The sequence below is a fragment of the Hemiscyllium ocellatum genome, chromosome 32 (assembly GCF_020745735.1).
Source record: "Hemiscyllium ocellatum isolate sHemOce1 chromosome 32, sHemOce1.pat.X.cur, whole genome shotgun sequence".
Taxonomy (NCBI): domain Eukaryota; kingdom Metazoa; phylum Chordata; class Chondrichthyes; order Orectolobiformes; family Hemiscylliidae; genus Hemiscyllium; species Hemiscyllium ocellatum.
This window is the reverse complement of record NC_083432.1, coordinates 35,726,032-35,748,391: the sequence shown is the minus strand read 5'-3', so window position 1 is coordinate 35,748,391 and position 22,360 is coordinate 35,726,032. Positions and strand designations below refer to the sequence as shown.

Genomic DNA, 22,360 nt, shown 5'->3' with positions numbered 1-22,360 from the left:
TTTGATGTTTGGCCAATTTTATTGAATTTCGATTGAAGAAGCAAAGAGCAGGCTAGGGTCATGCATCACATTAAATATATCTTGGATTTTTAAAATGGTTGCACATGTGGCCAATGCCACCACTAGATGGAGCAATATGTGTGCATGCATAAAGTAGGAATGCAGCTTTTAAATTTAGAGCTGTGTATTATAACTAAGTGTGAATAAGGCCCAAAGAAGTGAAAGCACTTTGGTGTGGAGGCCTTGAGAATAGCCTTCAAAGTATTGACTGCAATTGTATTTTTATATTGATTTGTCTTTCTGATATTTGAAAGGACCCTTTGTATTCTACTGTCATTTTCACTGCTGTGATCTCCCTTAAGGGACATGTAACCAATCTTAGCACTTTCTCTTTGAATAGCCTTCAGCCAGGAAATTAGCTTTTCAGGAATAATGGCTTTAAGAATCAGAAAGACAAGTTGTGGGTTGCAGCTGTTTAATAGGGCACTGAGAGCTATGCAGAGTTTGTATTACAAATTGCATTTCATTTATGGTGTCATTGTGCAGATGCATCACACCAGGCTTTTTTAGTAGCAGCCTTGCAACTCTTGTATGGAGGACAGAAACTCTATTTCAACATATCTTCAATGAGATGCTGCATATCAGAACAAGTAGTAGAATGGATTCAAGCTGAACAGAAAACCTAACTTAGTCCCAGCAAGGGTTTGGCACTAGTGGTGCTGAATGATTTCGAAATAAAATTGAGTGGGCACTTGAGAAAGATAACTTGAAAAACTGTAGGGGTAGAATGATGATTTAGATTACTGTGCACAATCGACATAGAACCAGTGGCCTCCTGTGCTCTTATATCACTATAAATGCAAAATGAATCCGATAATACTTGTGAGTAGAGAAGAGCATTGACTTTTCAAGTTTAATGAATTTTTGTTGTCCATTTATGAGGAGGAGTGAGCACAACCTCATATTGAGGAGGTTGGGTTTTGTGCCAAGGAAGTTGAGCTTTATGGGTCAGTTACCTGGGAGGTGATTTGTGACTTTATTTTCTTGTTAGTGTTCTTGTGTTTGGAGTGGAAAACCTATTAGAGAGATTTAATCAGCATTGCGTAAATGGAGCATTTTTCTTGATCTGTAACCAATCCTGAATGAAAACCAGTTGTCTCCAGTTCCTAGTGAGTCCCAGAGTGCACAATGGAAAGATCCTTTATTTCCTAAAGATTCATGATCTCCTTCACAAGAGAACTGAGATAGAAGATTCTCTGATGTTGTAGATAGTATTGCTGTTAACATCTGACATTTGAACAGACTTGAGGAAACTTTGGGTTTAATGTTTGGCGTATCACATGAGTATTTTCTGCTGAAAGGCAGGAAAATATTAAATTTAACATCACTTGGAAGAGTTATAAACAACAACAAAAAAACAAACTTTTAAAAATAGCTAATGAACATGAGACTAGTGGGAAAAACAGAAATGTCATTAGATAATCTGGGATGTTTCACTGAAAGTTCATTTACTTTATAGTTCTTATCAAATCGAGCAAGCAGGTCATCATGAAACCAGTTTTTTGTATACCACATGGCAAGTTGAGGCCTTTACGTGACCATTTAGTGGCCATATAAGGACTTTAATTGATGGTGAAGATGGCCATAAACCTTCTCACCCAGAGCTTAAATAGTAAATTGGTGAGAAGGTGTTCACCTTCTCGCCGTGGCCAACTCTTCCCTGTTATTTCCCTTTCTTACCACCTCCAGGGAGGGGAATATATCACCCTTTTCATTGAGCAGTCTTAATTAATTCCCTGCTAGTAATCCCTAGCAGTAAATTCACCAAAGATTGTTCACACTTGGCGTTCAGTCATTCAAACGTTGGGATTCAGGCTGTGTAACTACAGCTAATTGCTTCAACAGTTAAAATTGCAAATTGTTGAAAATGTTCAGCTGTTGGGCTGTTAATACTTTTGACATCAGTACATTTGGTAAAGGTCAAATGGCTTGTCTTGTTCTGAAATTCTGACGGATGTGCTGTGTATTTTCAGCCTCTGTTTTTATTATTGGGAATGAATAACGATTTTTTTAAATGTGACAACGTTGTATCGAACAAAATATTTTTTAAAGTTTGCAATGCACTTTGATTTTCCAATTACAGGTACAAAGGTGTTTGTAATTCCAAATGGGATGCTGAAGAGTAACCAGCAGCTGGTTGAGATGATTGAGAAAATTAAACCAGAAATCAGGACACTCATGGAGAAGTGCAATACAGTAAGTGACATCTTTTGGAACTTGTCATTCTGGTGCAGCTTGGGCATCATGCAGTTAGCAAAATTTGATTAAGGCTACATTTCTGCATTTACATACAGATGAGTATAAGCATGGCCCTGCAAGGACCAACTTTTCCATGCTGTTGAAATTCCACCTATAAGACACATCCTGCCCTTTTGAGAAAAGTCATGTTAGAAATGTTAAGTGGAAAAGTCATCCCTCCCATTTCCTTCGTGACAGTTTTAAGAACTTTGTAGAACTGATTAAAAAGTTGAAGCTTGGATGATGTATGCTTTGCCTAATTTTTCTTTTTTTTTTGTTTAATGTCTTGTATCTTCAAGACTGCTGTTTACAAATGAGGCTGTAACATGAAAGATATTTTCATTCCAGTTGCAGCTCCCAGCATGAATCTGGAATCTGACCTCTCATACTAACACAAAGCAGATACCGACCCAGTGTATACTGTAATAGGATAAAATTCCTGGTACCGCCCTGCTAATTGGAAGTGAACATTTGTCACTCTTTCACCAAAAGCTTCTTGCTCTTCATATGGAACATCTTGACCTTATTCAGCCTTGTACACCTAAAATATTGTTCATTTAGACAAGATGCATGCGGGGTGAAGGAATAAGGGGTCAACATTCCGGGAGCAAAGAGGTGAATAGTAGAAATGGGAAACCAATAAATAGGCTCCAAGGTAAATAAAACTTTTGAAAATGTCCTCTCAGAATCATCGGATTGTAAGGATACAGATGAAAATTATAGGATTCAAATGGAAAGCAGGGAAGAGAGGCCAATTCCGATTTGGATTGAAATTGAGCATTCTGAGATTAAAATAGGTAGCTCTCTACCCCGACTCTTCCTCAGGACATTGAGACGCATTGTGGGACATGATGCAGGTATTCCACAGAAACAGGGATAGACCAGCCTGTTTCACCATTCAGTTTAGTCAGAGCTAGTCATCTGCTTCAATGCCACTTTCCCACGTTACCTCCATACCGTTTAATGGCATAGTCTCAAGATATGTTGATTTCTATCGCGTATGTGTTCAGTGACTGAGCTTTCACACCTCTCTGTGGTAGACAATTATATTCACCATAATCTGAGTGAAGAAATTAACTTCATAATTATGATGTTCTGTGATGTTCAGTGATGTTCAGGAACAATTTTGACATGAGGAGAATGTGCATCTTGAGATCCACGCTACTGGGGTTTACAGCCATGTCTAGTGTTCTATGTTTATATCAACTACCTGAGGAATTGGAACCATCGTACAGTTTCTCTGTCAGAGTCCAGTCATACAGCTTTAAACAAAAGTTGCGTTTCATTTACAGAAAATGATTGATTGTTAACTATCTGACTCAGTTGCTAAATAATTTTTAATTCATATGTCTGACCTTTTAATGTATAGTTAACATTAAATACTAAGTCACATAAATACGAATCCTGCAGAAACAACCTGAAATGTGTTTTATAAGTAGCTGAAGATGTTTTCAATGAAAGCAGCATGCAGAAATTACTTTAATATTTTAATATACTAAAAGGAAGCAAACTTCATTAATTTGGCTGCAGAAGAAAGTATGTGCTTCAGACTTTTCCAAGTTTCAACATCTAGAAACTTACAAACAGATTTTGGCAAATATTCAGTAGACAAAGCCAAGAGAACATTTTATTCTTTTCTCACTCCCATATGGGATTACTCTGTACAAGAGAGAATAAAAATAATGACTCCAGATGCAAAAGCTGTATTTGTAGTGTTGTCATGAAGCACTATCTGAATTTCCTGTTCATGTGGGTTGTACAACTGTTATTCTCAATTCTTTTGAACATGCTCTAGGTTAAAATGTGGGTTCAGCTACTGATTCCAAGGATAGAAGATGGCAATAACTTTGGTGTTTCTATTCAGGTACAATCATTGCATGCTTTTTTTAAAAAAGATTTCCTCACATTTATTTCCAGTACCCTAGATTTGATATTTGTTTTGCATTTAGGGATTTTTCCCTCCACCCTGTTGATCAAGCTGAGAGTTGTTACCTAGAATTGGAGGGTCTTGCTGCTATATCTGCATATCAGCATCAAACACTGTCAAATTGTGCAATGTGACCTGTTGTGTTGTAAACTTCACTGTGTTCTGCATAGTTTCAACTATGCAAGAGTGCAATCTGTTGTAATCTGATTACCATTCCAATTGTTGTATTGTGGGTAACTTTGTTCTGTAGAAATGCATGAAAGCATCTCCTCAGATCATCCAGGCTTATTTTACACACGAAATTTGCTGCTCATTAGGACGTGGCTGCCTTCACCTCCGCCTGAGCTGCTTTTAAACCCAAGGGCCGAATGTGCCTAGGTTCAAGTCCCACCTTTGCTAATTATGTGACATAACATCTCCAAATAGGTTGATTAACATATCAATAATGAACTTTGATCAAGTGTCTGTGTCACTAGGCACAGTTCAGTGTGTATTGTCATTTTCTCGGGTTTTCCTGTTCTGCTAAGAAGGCAAATGAGATAGCACATCATATCAAGAAAGGCACATTTTGAAATTGATGACTTTATCTACATGTGTGCATTCTGTGAGAATGCATTGATTAACTAACAAAACCAGAAGTTGCTGGAAACGCTCCAGTATCTCTACAGAGAAATCAAAGTTAATGTTTCAGGTCCGGTGGCCCTTCCTCAGAACACACTTCTAAGGAAGGGTCACCGGACCCGGAGCGCTAACTTTGATTTCTCTTCACAAATGCTGCCAAACCTGATGAGCTTTTCCAGCAACTTCTGTTTTTGTTCCTGATTTACAGCATCCACAGTTCTTTGGTTTTTATTTAATTGAGTAATATGTGCCTGTGTGTTATATTTCAATGTAGCATTTTAGGTCAGCTGTTCATCATTGACTATGCTTCCTTGGTTTAATATGATTTTGTTTGATTAGGAATAGTCATCATGGCTTTGTGCGTGGGAAATCATGTCTCACAAACTTAATTGAGTTTTTTGAGGAAGTAACAATGAGGATTGATGAGGGCAGAGCAGTAGATGTGATCTATGTGGACTTAAGCAAGGCGTTCGACAAGGTTCCCCATGGGAGACTGATTAGCAAGGTTAGATCTCATGGAATACAAGGAAAACTAGCCATTTGGATACAGAACTGGTTCAAAGGTAGAAGACAGAGGGTGGTGGTGGAGGGTTGTTTTTCAGACTGGATGCCTGTGACCAGTGGAGTACCACAAGGATCAGTGCTGGGTCCTGTACTTTTTGTCATTTACATAAATGATTTGGATGCGAACATAAGGGGTACAGTTAGTAAGTTTGCAGATGACACCAAAATTGGAGGTGTAGTGAACAGCGAAGATGGTTACCTCAGATTACAACAAGATCTGGACCAGATGGGCCAATGGGCTGAGAAGTGGCAGATGGAGTTTAATTCGGATAAATGTGAGGTTCTGCATTTTGGGAAAGCAAATCTTAGCAGGACTTCTACAATTAATGGTAAGGTCCTAGGGAGTGTTGCTGAACAAAGAGACCTTAGAGTGCAGGTTCATAGCTCCTTGTAAGTGGAGTCGCAGGTTGATAGGATATTGAAGAAGGCGTTTGGTATACTTTCCTTTATTGGTCAGAGTATTGAGTACAGGAGTTGGGAGGTCATGATGCAGTTGTACAGGACATTGGTTAGGCCACTGTTGGAATATTGCATGCAGTTCTGGTCTCCTTCCTATCGGAAAGATGTTGTGAAACTTGAAAGGGTTCAAAAAAGATTTACAAGGATGTTGGCAGGGTTGGAGGATTTGAACTATAGGGAGAGGCTGAACAGGCTGCAGTTGTTTTCCCTGGAGCATCGGAGGCTGAGGGGTGACCTTATAGAGGTTTACAAAATTATGAGGGGCATGCATTGGGTAAATAGCCAAAGTCTTTTCCCTGGGGTCAGGGTGTCCAGAACTAGAGGGCATAGGTTTAGGGTGAGAGGGGAAAGATGTAAAAGAGACCTACGGGGCAACCTTTTCACACAGAGGGTGGTACATGTATGGAATGAGCTGCCAGGGGAAGTGGTGGAGGCTGGTACAATTGCAATATTTAAGAGGCACTTGGATGGGTATATGAATCAGGAAGGGTATGGAGGGATATGAGCCGGGTGCTGGCAGGTGGGACTAGATTGGGTTGGGATATCTGGTCGGCATGGCTGGGTTGGACCAAAGGGTCTGTTTCCATGTTGTACATCCCTATGACTCTATTAGAGTCATTCCTTTAATGATCAAGCGTTATCAAGAATCCAGTATGGAAGTGCTCTTGATGAAACGCTGAAACTGTAAAACATTAAAAACAAAAATTCTCAGCTGTTCAAATGTGCGAATGAACGCAATTCACCATCTGACAAGCTGACCTGAACTGCTGTATTGGGTGATGTATCTGGATCTATTTCTGTCAGACTCCCAGTCGTTTTGTGAATGGCCAATATTCCTTGCAATGTTGCCAGTCTTGTCACTGAAAGTAAAAGTTTAATTATGCAAAAGCTGAAGTCCTATGTGGCAAATCTCACTAAAGCTGCTACAAACTTAGGAATGTCACTTTGTCTCTTCTGGAGTATCTTCTAAGTATATCTTTTCAGGTGTGTGTTTTTGTTATTATGACTAGCTTTTCAACATGTGACACTTGATCAGAGTCCATTACAGATCTTTTAATCAACCTATTCAGAGATATTATGTCACATGAATGGGGTAGGTGGGGCTTGAACCCAGGCCTTCTGGCTCAGAGGTAGGAACTTTACCACTGTACCATAAACATCCTATTTTATCAAGATATTGCTTGGGATTGAAAGAGTGTTGCTGTTTCACCAACATCACCTTAGTGTTAACCATCACTTGCATGCCCATATTGTGTTGGAACTTAAGGGAACATAGAATAAATAACTGAGTCCAGTTTAAAATTGAGATTTTCTCAATCGATTGTGACCAGTCCATTAATACAATTTTAAATAATTTGTACGATAATTCAGTTTTAGCAACTCAAGATAAATACTTTACACAAAGGTTACAGCCATATTGCAGTAGCATTTCCTCAATCCTTTTGCTTCTCTCCCCACATTCAATTAAAGGAAGAGACTGTTGCAGAACTCCGAACAGTTGAAAGTGAAGCTGCTTCATACTTGGATCAGATCTCTCGGTAAGTATAGACCTTAATGTATAATTCATTATCTGAACTTATCCATTAATAGATATTAGCAGAATCTTTCAGAACACACTCTTATGTAAAATGCGTTCAGTTTAACATTTTTTCAGCTTGCTTTCATGAAAACTCATGTTGATGGTTTAGTATGTTAATTGATGGGCAATATAACTTTGAGTGTTAAATATATAAATAATGCCCAGACTCCTTGCTCTACAAGCCAACAAAATCCAAATTAAAACACATTAATGTCTTTTCCAGGTACTACATTACAAGAGCAAAGTTGGTGTCCAAAGTAGCTAAATATCCCCATGTGGTAAGTGGCAGTGCAACTGTGATGTGAGAGCATATTTGTCACTAAAATTTGCAGTGTTACTTCTGGAGTGAAATACATGCATAACCGGTCAACTGCTTCCTTATATCAAGCCCTATAAACTGCAAATAGTTAATCACACTATTTGCTATGCTTCTACAAAAATTTTTGATCACATATATAATAGTTGATAAGACATATAGGTGCATTTTATCATAACATTGTGACTGAAGTTAATGACATACTTTTGTGCACTAACTACAACAAACTTTACATCCTTTTCTTCTTTCTTGATTCCTCTGTTCCTAAGTTGTTGGACTGCTTCTGTAATATCCAGGACTAGATATGGGGAAGTTTCCTCTGATTAAATATTGGAAAAAACTGGGGTCTTTAATCCTGTCACAAAATCCACTCCCTCACCACCAATTCTGTTCCTTCTTTGATAACCGACTGGGATCTAACTAAATGTCACAAACTGTGACATTGACCCCCCAGGTGACCTTCAACCAGATGTTTGTGGTGTTTCTGAAACCACCTATTTCCAATTCAATAACATCGCCTATCTTTGTCCCAACTGTAAATTGGTCAACCATTGGCTGTGCCTTCAGCTACCTCTGCTCTAAACTTTGGGATTATTTTTCTTACTAGATATGTGGGTATCACCAACAAGACCAGCTTATGTTACCCATCTCTCATTGCCTTTGAATGGTATGACTTGCTTGGTCATTTCAGAGGGAAGGTCAAAATCATCTACATTGCAGTAGGTCTGGAATCACGTGTAGACCAGACTGGGTGAAGATGGCAGACTTTCCTTCCCAAAAGAACAGTAGTGATCTAGATGGGATTTTATAACAATTGACACAGTTACTATCAAGCTAACTGAATTCACATTTTACCATCTGCTGTGGAAGGATTCAGGCCTGTGCCCCTAGGTCACGGGGTTAGATATTCAATACACAAATACAATGAGCCCATTGCATCTCTAATCCTCCCTGCTTTTTTTCCCTCCTTTAAATTACTCCTTAAATCTACGTTCGTCGAAGCCACGATTATCTGACTTAATATCGCCTTATATGACTTAAATGACATATTGTTTCATGTTTCCTCTGTGAAGTGCTTTGGGATGTTCGATTATGTTAAGATTGATATAAACGAAAGTGATTTGTTTTTAAAGAAAATGGAGCGAGTTTTAATACCTGTTGTACAGATGTATTGAAAAAGTAGATTGTTTGTGGCAGTGATAGTTACAATTCAATGCAACAAGATGCACTAGAGATCAAAATGTAAAAGTTCACTTGTGTAATTTTTTTCTTAAGTTTTTGGCCTAAGTGTGTCAGTCTGGGATCTCACTAAATGCCACTTAACTTTCATTGCCAAATGGAGATCTGAGTACACTGCACTGTATTCAGAGTCTAGGAGTAGGATGTATGACCTGAGAAGTAATTTTCAAAATAAATGATATTAAGATTACACTGAAACTTTAATTGCTTGTGGTCAAAGGAAACTGAATCATAATTTAAATAAAAGTAAATAATTCTGTTAGCCACATGGTAAATACTGCTATGCACTGGGAAATGCATTTTGTAAGACAATGGAATTATTCGCCACAGATACTTCCATCATTATAAAATCCCAATTAGCTTTTGTTTTTATACATTTGTTTTTAAAACATTGTTTTATCTTCACAGCCAGCATAAAAATCTAGCTCATGTTAATTGAGAGGTGATATTAACAATTCCATGGTAAATGTAAAATGAGTTAGAACAATTTCCTCTTTGTTCCTACTGGTTCTGTGTTCAATTCAGCCTGAATTTGGGCAGCCACAGTGCTGGGTTCAGAAGTTGAAACTGAATCATGTTTAAACAGATTAAAATATAATACAACAAATCAATTACATGTACTATTTGCCATAAGTGCTAGAATCAGACATTAAGTACAGAATGAAATTCTTTCAAAACTGAACATTAGTACTACAAGATTTGGCATCAATATTATCATGAAGTAATTTGTTATATTTATCCACCCCTATCCAGTTTGCCTCTGCCTGAACTATTACTGATCTGTGTGTATGACTTAATGTTATCATTTTTGTTGTGTTGAATGCTGGTACTTTTGTATTTCACTTCTGTATTGTTTGAGCAACACAGACTGGCACAGTCATTTTGCCTTCGTGAAATTTTGGGGACCCACTCGCCCTCTCCTGCAATATATATTAACTCCTGCCAGCTCTAACATTTTTGCCAGACGCCTTCAAAAACCCTAATCAAATCTTCATTCTGTTCAGGAGAGTAAATAGGGAGTCTTTGAAGGAGGATTAGATTAGATTAGACTTACTTACAGTGTGGAAACAGGCCCTTCGGCCCAACAAGTCCACACCGACCCGCCGAAGCACAACCCACCCACACCCCTACATTTACCCCTTACCTAACACAACGGGCAATTTAGCATGACCAATTCACCTGACCCGCACATCTTTGTGATGTGGGAGGAAACCGGAGCACCTGGAGGAAACCCACGCAGACACGGGGAGAACGTGCAAACTCCACACAGTCAGTCGCCTGAGTCGAAATGTGACTCGAGCAAAATTGTGCTTCAAATCCATGGTGCACACTGTGAGCAGGAGATTGTGGTTGCTTTCCCCGTGACCTCTGAATGTCTAGATCTCTTGTAATGTCAATGGTGCTATGCCTACCTAAATAGGCTAAATCAGGATATGAAGAATGGTCAGTATCTATAGCTGCAGGGTTACAGAGAAGAGATGAGTTAGCATCTTCTGAAGTAGAAATTGGAGCAATAATTTACTTGTTTTGTTATTTAGGAAGATTACCGTCGCACCGTGTCTGAAATTGACGAAAAGGAATACATCAGCCTTCGGTTAATTGTTTCTGAACTGAGAAACCAATATGTAAGTACGAATTCAGCCCACATGTATAGTGATCAAATTTTAAAAAGTTAGTTTTTGATGTTGCAAGCTGTGTTTTGAAAATTGCTACAGCTTTTTCTTGTCAGTAATCTCTTATTTTTCACTTGCATACCCACTCTTTTAAAGAATGATGTTTCCCTAGCAAATGTAATGGCAACCACGAATAACTTCTCCTGAGCATCATTTGGAGACATGTCCTGATGTGGGTTGGGTGCTCACCATTCATAATAGCGTGTGAAAATTTGCCTGGTGGATAATTGCACGTGCAAATCTGTATTCCAGTCCTCCAAATGTGCAGTTTTACTGGGAATAGTGTGCCAATAATCATACCCCCACTATTCCATAAACTGTCACAGAAAGTATAAAGTCTCAGTGAGACCACTAAAATGACCAATTTATTTTACTGACTGCTATTCAAGACAAAAACAATTCAGACCAGATTTCATCAGTAACAGAAAAGCTAACTTTGACAAGGACATGGAAATGAAAGGATATCTAATTAAATATCTAACTTAAAATGTACTTCTTGAAGAACCCAAATTCACATGCTGTCCATCTCGATTAATAATGTGGAGGTGGAGATGTTGGACTGGTGTGGACAAAGTGAAGTCACATGACATAAGGTTACAGTCCCAACAGGTTTATTTGAAATTACAAGCTCCTTCGTTAGGTGAAGTAATTTCATCTGATGACAATTGCTCAGAAAGGTTGAGATTTCAAATAAATCTGTTGGGCTATAACCTGGTGTCTTGTAACTTCTGACTTCATCTCAATTAAGGCAGACAACAGGCAAGTATACTGTGGAGGGAAAATAATATATAGAGAGTAAGCAAAGATCTGAAAATCAACAGGGCAGACCACAAACAGAAGGCTATTTTAACTTGGTCCTTCTGAATTTTGCAGTGATGATACACTATTGTCTGTAGTAATAGTTGTTCTTCAGTTTGATGGCTTGCAACATGGAAATGGGTCTAGTTGCTTTCTTGGTTTTTCTCTCTTTCCCCACATGGAGAGGGAAAGAGATGGTTGCTTTATGCCTGCAGGATCTGAATGCTTCTCTGCTACTCTTGGCACTTATTGATTGATTGTTAGACCATCAGAGGGCTGTTGTCAGGCAACAATTCCTTAACTTCGATTCCCATGTGCTGTTCAGTCTTGAATTCACACCCATACAGTTTCAAAGCAACATGGTATTGAACCTCTCAATAATACACAGAATTTGGTTTTCAAATGTAGTACTCCTGATTTCTGCTACAGGAGGCCAACTTCCAATCCAGGTTATGGTTCCAAAAAGCTAGTCTCTTAGGGTATGAGTTTAGTCATAACATTGGTTGAGGAACCCTGCCTATCTTAGCAATTTAACTTTATGGATATCTCAAACACATTGTTAACACTATTATTCTTCCTCTCATTCAGCTTATAAAACAGTATAGATATCAATGGTGCAATACCAGAGCTGTTCTTTTGATTTACAACATGAAATCAAAGTTAATCTCCATTTACTGAGTGACTAAATATTCCGTTTCTCCTAGTTAAATGCATGGGTGAAATGGAAAGTTTCCGTCCAATTCTAACCATGATTAATCCACTTCTACCTTAGCAAGTTGGAAGGGAAAAGATTGAGATTCTGAAGGAAGATTACAGAGAGCTAGGCAGACATTTAAAAAGGAGGTCCTCAAGGGTAGTAATATCTGGATTACTCCCAGTGATACGAGGTGGTGAGGGCAGGAATAGGAGGATAGAGCAGATGAATGCATGGCTAAGGAGCTGGTGTATGGGAGAAGGATTCACATTTTTGGACCATTGGAATCTCTTTTGGGGTAGACGTGACCTTATAAGAAGGATAGATTGCACCTAAATTTGAATGGGACTAATATACTGGGAGGAAAATTTGCTAGAACTGCTTGGGAGGATTTAAAGTAGTAAGGTGGGGGGTGGGGGTGGGGTGGGACCCAGGGAGATAGTGAGGAAAGAGATCGATCTGAGACAGGTACAGCTGAGAACAGAAGTGAGTCAAACAATCAGGGAACTATAGACCAGTCAGCCTGACCTCGGTGGTGGGCAAGTTGTTGGAGGGAATCCTGAGGGACAGGATATACATGTATTTGGAAAGGCAAGGACTGATTAAGGATAGTCATCATGGCTTTATGCATGGGAAATCATGTCTCACAAACTTGATTGAGTTTTTTGAAGAAAGAACAAAGAAGATTGATGAGGGCAGAGCAGTAGATGTGATCTGTATGGACTTCAGTAAGGCATTCAGCAAGGTTCAGCATGGGAGACTGATTAGTCAGGTTAGATCTCATGGAATGCAGGGAGAACTAGCCATTTGGATACAGAACTGGCTCAAAGTAAGAAGACAGAGGGTACTGGTGGAGGGTTGTTTTTCAGACTGGAGGCCTGTGACCAGTGGAGTGCCACAAGGATCGGTGCTGGGTCCTCTACTTTTTGTCATTTATATAAATGATTTGGATGTGAGCATAAAAAGTACAGTTAGTAAGTTTGCAGATGACATCAAAATTGGAGGTGCAGTGGACAGCAAAGAGGGTTACCTCAGATTACAACAGGATCTGGACCAGATGGGCCAATGGGCTGAGAAGTGGCAGATGGAGTTTAATTCAGATAAATGTGAGGTTCTGCATTTTGGGAAAGCAAATCTTAGCAAGATTTATACACTTAATGGTAAGGTCCTAGGGAGTGTTGTTGAACAAAGAGATCTTGGAGTGCAGGTTCATAGCTCCTTGAAAGTGGAGTCGCAGGTTGATAGGATAGTAAAGAAGGTATGCTTTCCTTTATTGGTCACAGTATTGAGTACAGGAGTTGGGAGGTCATGTTGTGGCTGTACAGGACATTGGTTAGGCCACTGTTGGAATATTGCGTGCAATTCTGGTCTCCTTCCTAACGGAAAGATGTTGTGAAACTTGAGAGGGTTTACAATAGATTTACAAGGATGTTGCCAGGGTTGGAGGATCTGAGCTACAGGGAGAGGCTGAACAGGCTGCAGCTGTTTTTCCTGGAGTGTCGGAGGCTGAGGGGAGACATTATGGAGGTTTACAAAATTATGAAGGGCATGGATAGGATAAATAGACAAAGTATTTTCCCTGGGGTCAGGGAATCCAGAACTAGAGGGCATAGGTTTAGGGTGAGAGGGGAAAGATATAAAAGAGACTTAAGGGGCAACTTTTTCCCACAGAGAGTGGTACGTGTATGGAATGAGCTGCCAGAAGATGTGGTGGAGGCTGGTACAACTGCAACATTTAAGAGGCATTTGGATGGGTATATGAATAGGAAGGGTATGGAGGGATATGGGCCGGGTGCTGGCAGGTAGGACTAGATTGGGTTGGGATATCTCGTCGGCATGGACAGATTGGACCGAAGGATCTGTTTCCATGCTGTATGTTTCTATGACTCTGTAAGTTCTCAGGGTGAGTGATATGGGAAATCTCTTAAGATGCAAAGTGGCATCCAAAAAAATATCAGAGGAGTCATTTTTTTTAAGGAGTTCTGCGCTGGACATTGCTGATTCCAGTATGTCAGTTTATGACACCACTTGGAGCCCAAGCCCTGCCATAAGTGAAAAGCACCACAATCATTGGTTTGGGCTGTTGCTGTTCTTCTGAGACTTAAAACTGAAATGCTTTTAAAAACGATGCATTTTCTACAAGTTTTTCACTCATCAGGAGGTTTCACAAGAATAATAATTCAAGAAGAAACCGAATATTTATCGTCCATGATGGGAGGGTGCTGACCTGTGGACAGGTGCGCTCTTATTGGTAGATGTGTTGCCATGGCGAATGTGTCATAATGATTGACAGTTGTCAACCAGGCGTTGGTTCTGGTCAGGGCTTTTCTCTGAGAAATGAGTCAATGGGTATGTGCCACCCATTTTGTTGAGTTAAAACAGGCATGGTGCATGTACATATTCCTGCGTATTAATGTACATAACTTCCAGAATATGCAGGTATGCAATGCTGTGAGCCACCCAGACCACCCTAAATTGGTTTGTCAGTGTATTCTTTTGAAATTGTATGTTCTATGCTACGCATGATGATTTAACAGTATACAATAGGACACAAAATAAATTCTTAAAAGTATTCTGGTTTTTGTTTTTCATGAAAGTGAGCTACTTAATGGAGGTCACAATCAGCAGCTAAATTCAGCAGTAAATTGGCATTGGTCAAGTAGATTATAGGCTAATGTCTAGTTCTAATCTTCTACAATAATACAACTTACCCTAAAACTCAGCTTCCCACCACTTTGGTGTGAACGGTTCAGCTTCTGACACTGGCTGTCCTTTCAATATTAAGACTTAATCTGATCTTATGTTGGAACAGACTTGCATTCCAACATTAAGGTTTGTTTACATCAAGCTTCTGTAGAAGCAAACATAGTAATTTGCTATTCTTGCTGTTATCAATGCACTTATTTATGAATTTTAAATATTGTATTTTTTCTCCTCAACAGGTAACATTACACGATATGATCATCAAAAATATTGAGAAAATCAAACGACCCAGGAATAGCAACACAGATGCATTGTACTAATTGGTGTGCTTCATGAATTGGAAACCGACCTTTGTAACCCCAAATATAAGACCGTGATTGCCTTGGCTTTGTTACGTGAGATTGGTCTTGTTGAGATGGAAAGAATTGAAGTCAAAAGTGAAGCACAGCGTTTGTTACATTTCAGTGGAATAGCTGAAAAGGGATTTTCATTCATCTCTTCTTTTTATGATGTACAGAGGTTTTTAACCCTCAGGAATTCTTTCCCGTTTTGCTTGACAAATCTCTTTGTAATGTACAGTATTAGTGGTCTTAGCAAAGAATTCTGTTTAGTAACTTAGTTTTATTTCGAGATATGGTATTTTCCCATTTCTGTCATATCCTTCCCTCATTAAAAAAGATGAAAGATGATGTACAAATTATCCTGTAAATGCTGAATGCTAGTCATGTACAACTTTTACATACAGGCAAACACCCACAGAGCACCAGGCACAGGTCTGAAGGCTGCAAATTGTAGAAAGGAGCACCTATTGCACCGTATTATATGGGACGGTACACCCACTGACTGTTCTATTTCCCTTCCCTGATCACCATTTTTTTTTAAAGAGAAGTATTTGAAGATGTTCTTTTAAAATAAAAAGTTGTGCTGTATGCGTAGTGTGAGCCTCCAAAGTGGGGATAAATGAAGTTATAAATTCTACGTAAATTACGTATTGCTATGATTTTTCTAATTGCCCTAAATTAGGATACTGAGCATTAGTTTCTCCAGTTTAACTTTTTCAGCTTCCTTTTCTTGTGAAGTTGCTTGCAATTTTTAAACCCCATCTCTGCACTTTGTTATGTATTTGTCCATTCACCCCTTTTTCTTTTCTTGCAAAGGTTGAGAATGTTGAGCTCATTAGTCAAGAGCTTTTGGTGGGTGGACTGCACATTTACTGGTGAGCCCAACTTTCAGACCATGACGACTACTATGAAATTATCTAAGACTTAATAAAACATTCCTCTGAGACAATGTGTTTTGGGATCTGTGTCTGATGTATGCAGTAGCTTTGCATATTGTAATCTGGTTATGTTGCACACAACATAGTTGACAGGAGCATTATGCTGAAAACAACAGAACAAAATGTGGTGCTTTCTTGCAAATTGAGGTAACCCCATTTTTCAGGCAAGTTTGATTAGAAGGGCTTACATCCGAAACGTCGACTCTGCTCCTCCTCGGATGCTGCCTGACCTGCTGTGCTTTTTTTCAGCGCCACACTTTTTGACTCTGGTTTACACTGTCATTTTTAACTGATTTAAGAATACTGCTCTACTCATTAGATTTGACTTTCTAACTTTTCACTCCATTTGCTTTTCTTGACTTGTCTCAACTTGCCTCACGAATTACCACTATCTTTGTACCAGTGTTCTTCCTGACTGTACATTCTTCTAAAATCGTTAAAGTCACCAGCAAAGAGGTGTTTTAAGTGGTGATGACATGACTGGCAGACGATTTATGGAACACGTTTCCCCAGGGAACTTTTAGACCGCTTGTTTCTCAAAAAAAAGGAGCTTGAGTGGTATTTACCTCAGCAAAGACTGCACTAACTTTTAACGTGTTGCATCGTTACAGAATGGTTGACTCCTTTAAATTTGAGAAATGGATTATTAGGAAGCTGTCTCCTGCAGCTGGTTTGGTTTCCAACAATGTGAACATTGTTCTCAATTGTCTTGAAATGATTTGAATAGTGAGGTCACAGGAACCCTAAGGCTGTGTTTTTTCTGATGGCCTCCCTACAGACTTGAATAGATCTTTACAGCTTTTTTTAAAACAAATATTGTGGCCTATTCTATTTTTGCCATTTGTGTTCTGCAGTTTCAACCGTAACCTAATGTTCTGTAGTCTGACTGTGGGTGTGGAGTCTCTGCTGGTTTCTGCCTATTCTTTGAGTAACAGGAGCTGCTGATGTTTCACATCACTGTTGCACTCTTATATTCTCCAGCCTCACTTGACTAACTTACACAAGTTTCAAAAAGAACTCTGCAAAATAAAAGATGTTCAGTTTAAAACGAACAAACAAAAGATAACTAACTTGAACTGTAGACGTTCAAATGAGTTCAAGAAAACATGTGCCTCTTGTACTAATGAGTATCTACATTTTTTCATTACTCATTCAATGACTGGAAAGCTACTTACAAGGTGTCTTATTTCAAGTTTAACTGAATTCTTGCATCTGAAATTGTCACAAAAAAAGCCTTTTAGTTTGCTTTCTAAGTGTAGTAATGAGGAAGCCTTGCTTTCCTTGAAGTCAATAAGAAAGTGCTTCCCAAATACTTTTCCCACTGTAACCCCACTTCAAGGCTTAAAAACTTTTGTGACACCCCACAGTGAGACCTGTGAGAACGGAAGTGGTGTGCAGGGTAATCAATCTGAGGAAATGGGAGCCAATCTGCAGCTGTCATAATTCAGTCAGACCTCCATAATGGCCAATGCTGCTTTGGAACTTGTGACCCCAACATTTCAGCTCTTGACCCCAGTTGAGGTCACAACCCACACTTTTGGAAATCCTGTGGTAGGGGAATAAGAAGTGCGCAAGAGGAAGGCAGCCACTTGGCTTTTGGGTTTCTTCCTTTCTTCTCCACACCGCTTCAACCACATAAGCACCTCGTCCTCCCCACCCACCCACCCATCTTCACATAAAGTACAATGTTTCCAGAGTTGCAACGTGGGAGGTGCTATTTCAAAATCCAAATGGATAGCCTCCAAGTAATTGTAAGAAAATGAAACTGCATGTCCTTATCAGGTTGGAGAAATGCATTTTGCAAAACCAACATCTGGCCTTTTTCTATAAAAGTTTCCACTGATAAAGTCAGACACAACTGGTTTTGTTCCTTAGGTTTAATCCTGTATTACCAAAGATGCCCATGTACAATGTTTTATTAACCATGTTTTGTTACCTTATAAAGCACAATGATTTCTCTTATCAATGGGATAGAGAATTAGTGGAAGAGTCAACTTGTAATTGCTGCTGTTGTGTATAATGATATTCAACACATGGCCAGAATGCAGTACCATTCATTAAAACTGAAAAGTAAATACTTCCAATCACTGAACTGTAAACTAAAGGACTAGTAGCTATTGTTACCATCTCAACTAAATCAACTGATGAGCATTTAGAAACCTGTCAGCAAAGTGTTTTATTGCCCATATGTTTACAATTCAATCATTGATTGTAACCACAGAATGTTCTCTACCATAGAACATAATTTTTTTTTGAGGAGTATGGTGCTATAAATTGAAGTTTGAGGCGAAAATTTGGGCACTCTCCTGCAAATGAAGTTGTGGCAAAGAGTAACTTACTCATGGAATTCTTAGCACGGTTCCCTTTTTGAAATGGTGACAGTTCTTTGCATGTCTGTGAATGTGATGTAAGCAAGAAAACAGAAGAAATGCACTGAAGTCAAGTTAGACAATGTATATGGGATGGACATTCCATGTCATAATGATCATGGTTTGATGGGATTTGAATATTTTATTACTACGTACCTAGTAGCAACTGTTTGAATCGCAGCTTCAGTCTATTTCTGCAGATAAACTATTTTCAATTTTATACAGTGCCTCTTGATGCTTTTACTCTGGGTTCAGCAATCCATATTAGGACACAACACCAATCCATCAGCTCTTGCTCTTTTTGATCAAGGAGCGTCAAAATTGTGATAAAGGTTTTAGCATTTTCTTTGGCAATCCATGTGTATCGTATAAACCTCATGAGACTTCACAATAAAAAATTGTCCTTTTTTTCAAATGTATATTTTCATTATTTGACAAGTTTATCCAGACATTTATCTGCAAAAGTACTGAATTAGGTTCCAGTTCCTCAGCCCACTTCCTTCGTTATTTCTGGTTTCAGCAATTTCATTCTGCTCTGTGGTTTACTTCCACAGTCAATGCAAGGTACAGTGACAGGTAAGGCATCCTAAATGGAACAACTGAAACCAAAAAGAAAATGCTGCTTAACAGTATGACATAAACAGTCCAACCTCCTTGTCTCTTAAAGAGCTTAGAGGATCATCAATGACAGTGAAATAGGTGTTCCATGGTGCCAGGTTGATCAGTATCATGAAACCATGTGTCTTTGAATATCTTGCTGACAACAACCACAGAAGCTTCTCTCCCAGGACCTGCAGGAAGGAATACCTAGCTAATAACGAGCACAGCTTTGATATGCAGCTGCGAGGTTAAGCCGTAACTGTGATAAACAACTGACTTTGAAACACTTATAGTATTTGCAATTATTGAATGTGAATTTATGTTCTTAGTGGGTGTATGGTGTTTCTAGATGTGTAATTTAGATTTCTAAGTGACACACTTTATGCTGTGTTAGTCATATTGATGTGATGAGGGAGGAAGAAGATATTACCTGACTGTCGTGATAAAAGTCTCATAGATGGCCTTTTCATTTTTCTCAGCCTGGAACTGGTTTGGGAGAGCTTGTTTCCTCCTTACCTGGAATTAGTATTAGTTCCATGTACTCCTGCTGTTCCTGTCCCAATGGCATTATATTAAGAGATACAACAAGCAACCTGACACTGCAGCATGGCCATTGACATTTTCATATGATAAAAACCTTACTTCAGACGACCTAACTTCTTTATCATCTGATTGTCTTTCAAGGAGACATTGATTTCCATGAAGACAAAAAATGCTGGCAATCACAGCAAGTAAGGCAGCATCCATACAGAGAGAGCAAGCTAACTTTTTGAGTAGATGCTTTGAAGTCTGATGAAGAGTCATCTAGCTTGTTCTCTCTCCATTGATGCTGCCTGGCCTGTTGTGATTTCCACATTGTTTGTTTTTCAGTAACGATTCCATCATCTACAGTAATTTGCTCTGACATGGATATCCCTTTGTTATGTTAGTAGTTAAGCTCAGATCTTACGAGTGAATCACTGTCAGGGCAGAGGTCTAACTGTTCATTAAGTTTTAACTGTAACAGGTAATGGAATGGATGTGACTGCATCTGAATCAGTAAATGATCCCTGTGTGTCTTGCATTCACTGTTGCTGCTTGTCAAACAAAATATGGACGAGGTAGAAGTGAGGACTGCAGATGCTGGAGATTAGAGTCAAGAGTGTGGTGCTGGAAAAGCACAGCAGGTCAGGCAGCATCCAAGGAGCAGGAAAATCAACGTTTCAGTAACAAAGGCCTGGAGATTTGAATGCAATCAGTGGCTTTCCTGTTCACAGCGGAGCAGTCCTCTGGAAGTTGCTTGGAGAGTAACAGAAATCCCATTCATCACTCAATCTTGGTTATGCATTTGTGTTCAGCTGATCAGAGCACCTCCCAGAAGGAATATTGTTTGTTGATGCTAGATCAGTTTGTTTTGATTCTGAGATGGGTCATTTTGTGAGGCTATTAATAGATATGGGCCAAAGGCAAGTATATGGACGTTAGGCCATAGATCAGCCAGATCTCATAGAAGGATGGAACAGTTTCGAGGAGCTGAATGGCCTATTCTGTTCCATGTCTTAGGTTCCTAAATTCCATTAAAACTTGAGAATAATGCATGCTTTCAACTCACCTAATGCAGCTCCATTTTGAGATATACATGACCAGTAAGTTCATACCAAGTAACAATTTTTTTATATATTGGGGGTTTCCCTCTGAGCTGCCACTGGCTGGAGGTGAATTTACATTGATCAGTGTTGTTTATGTGTCGCTTACAGATGACACATAAGTTAGGTGCAGTTGCAATGATTAGTGCAAAATATCCCAGGGAGCCAGTAAATCCTTGTTTATGAGTGGCTGCACACCTCAGGTGACTTTGGACGCTGCTTCCAAAAGCAGAAACAATTTGCAATGTTTCAGATCTAGCCAGAAATAATGCTATGTGATTTCAGGAAAGGACATGGGGAAAACGCAAGAACTGGCAATGCTGACATTCATCATACATCTTTCTGTTTTAAAATAGTGTCCTAAAATTGAAATCTGTATTAATTTGCCTTGTGATTCAATAAATGCTGTGTTCTCCAGCCATTGGAGTTCAATTCATTTCAAAGGAGGCTGATAGAATCCAGATCTGTTTAAAAAGGGGTGGCACGGTGGCACAGTGGTTAGCACTGCTGCCTCACCGCCAGAGACCTGGGTTCAATTCCCACATCAGGTGACTGTCTGTGTGGAGTTTGCACATTCTCCCCATGTCTGCGTGGGTTTCCTCCAGGTGCTCTGGTTTCCTCCCACAGGTTAGGTGAATTGGCCATGCTAAATTGCCTGTAGTGTTAGGTGAAGGGGTAAATGTAGGGGAATGGGTCTGGGTGGGTTGTGCTTCGGCTGGTTGGTGTGGACTTGTTGGGCCGAAGGACCTGTAAGTAATCTAATCTAATCTAATGTGAGGATGAAGTCTCAGGTTTGGCAGTTTCATGACTTATAGTGCTGTGTGGTGCCTGGTCTGTTGGCTGGAATTGAGGTCCATCTGCAGGCAGGACCAAGATGGTGACAGACCAGACATTTATTGTGGGCACTCAAAGCTGATAGGGTGATAGAGCTGCTAGCTATTTGGTTGGGAATAGTGATCTCCTCCAGTTGGTGTGGAGTCAGGAGAAATAAGGTTACCTGCTGTGTTGTGGGCATTCCTGGGACTGATGTCCCTTAGATCAGTCTGCACTGGATTCCATTGTCCCAGGGCAAAAAGAAAGGATGCCTACCAGGCACCAGGCCAGTTCTTTTTATTTGTACATAACCTAATGCCTCTTGTTTCTCTTTAGTCACCTGGTGGGAGACGTATTTCCAGCTAGCACTGCACAACTTGCCATTACGAGTCGGGCTTCAGTCTTAACCGTAGACCTTGAACTTAAAATCATTCTGATGGTTAACATCTGGTGTAAAATTACTCCAACAGATAGATTTACCAGAGAGAAGCCTAGTAAACTTGGCAAGCAAACTATCCAGTAGTGCCAGAACAAATGAGGTCCTGGGAGAAATGAGATCCTGGGCCCTCTCTTTCCTGCCCTCTTTAACTTTTGTGTAAACTATTCACTTCTAAATATTATGACATTATATTCATGCCAGTTATGTTCATTTAGACATTTTTCTCATTAACAATCTGCACCCCAAACTTTTATTAATCCCTTGGTCCATGGGACAGTAAAATTAGTTGTCTATCATCTTCATACTCACTTTGTACAGGTGCAAGTAGCCATTCCAATGTCAACTGAAGATTGATTAACTGGAC

General features: G+C 39.4%; 1 protein-coding gene across 1 annotated transcript in view; it reads left to right on the top strand.

Moving 5' to 3' along the window:
- Window positions 1–18,242, top strand: part of psme3 (proteasome activator subunit 3) — a 39,778-nt gene extending 21,536 nt beyond the window's left edge. The window contains exons 6-11 of the mRNA XM_060848759.1: window positions 2,144–2,256; window positions 4,094–4,162; window positions 7,340–7,407; window positions 7,672–7,726; window positions 10,542–10,628; window positions 15,111–18,242. Of these exons, the coding sequence (XP_060704742.1) occupies window positions 2,144–2,256; window positions 4,094–4,162; window positions 7,340–7,407; window positions 7,672–7,726; window positions 10,542–10,628; window positions 15,111–15,191 (473 nt within the window). The 3' untranslated portion in view covers window positions 15,192–18,242. The remainder of the gene's footprint in view (window positions 1–2,143; window positions 2,257–4,093; window positions 4,163–7,339; window positions 7,408–7,671; window positions 7,727–10,541; window positions 10,629–15,110) is intronic.
- Window positions 18,243–22,360: the final 4,118 nt, after the last annotated feature.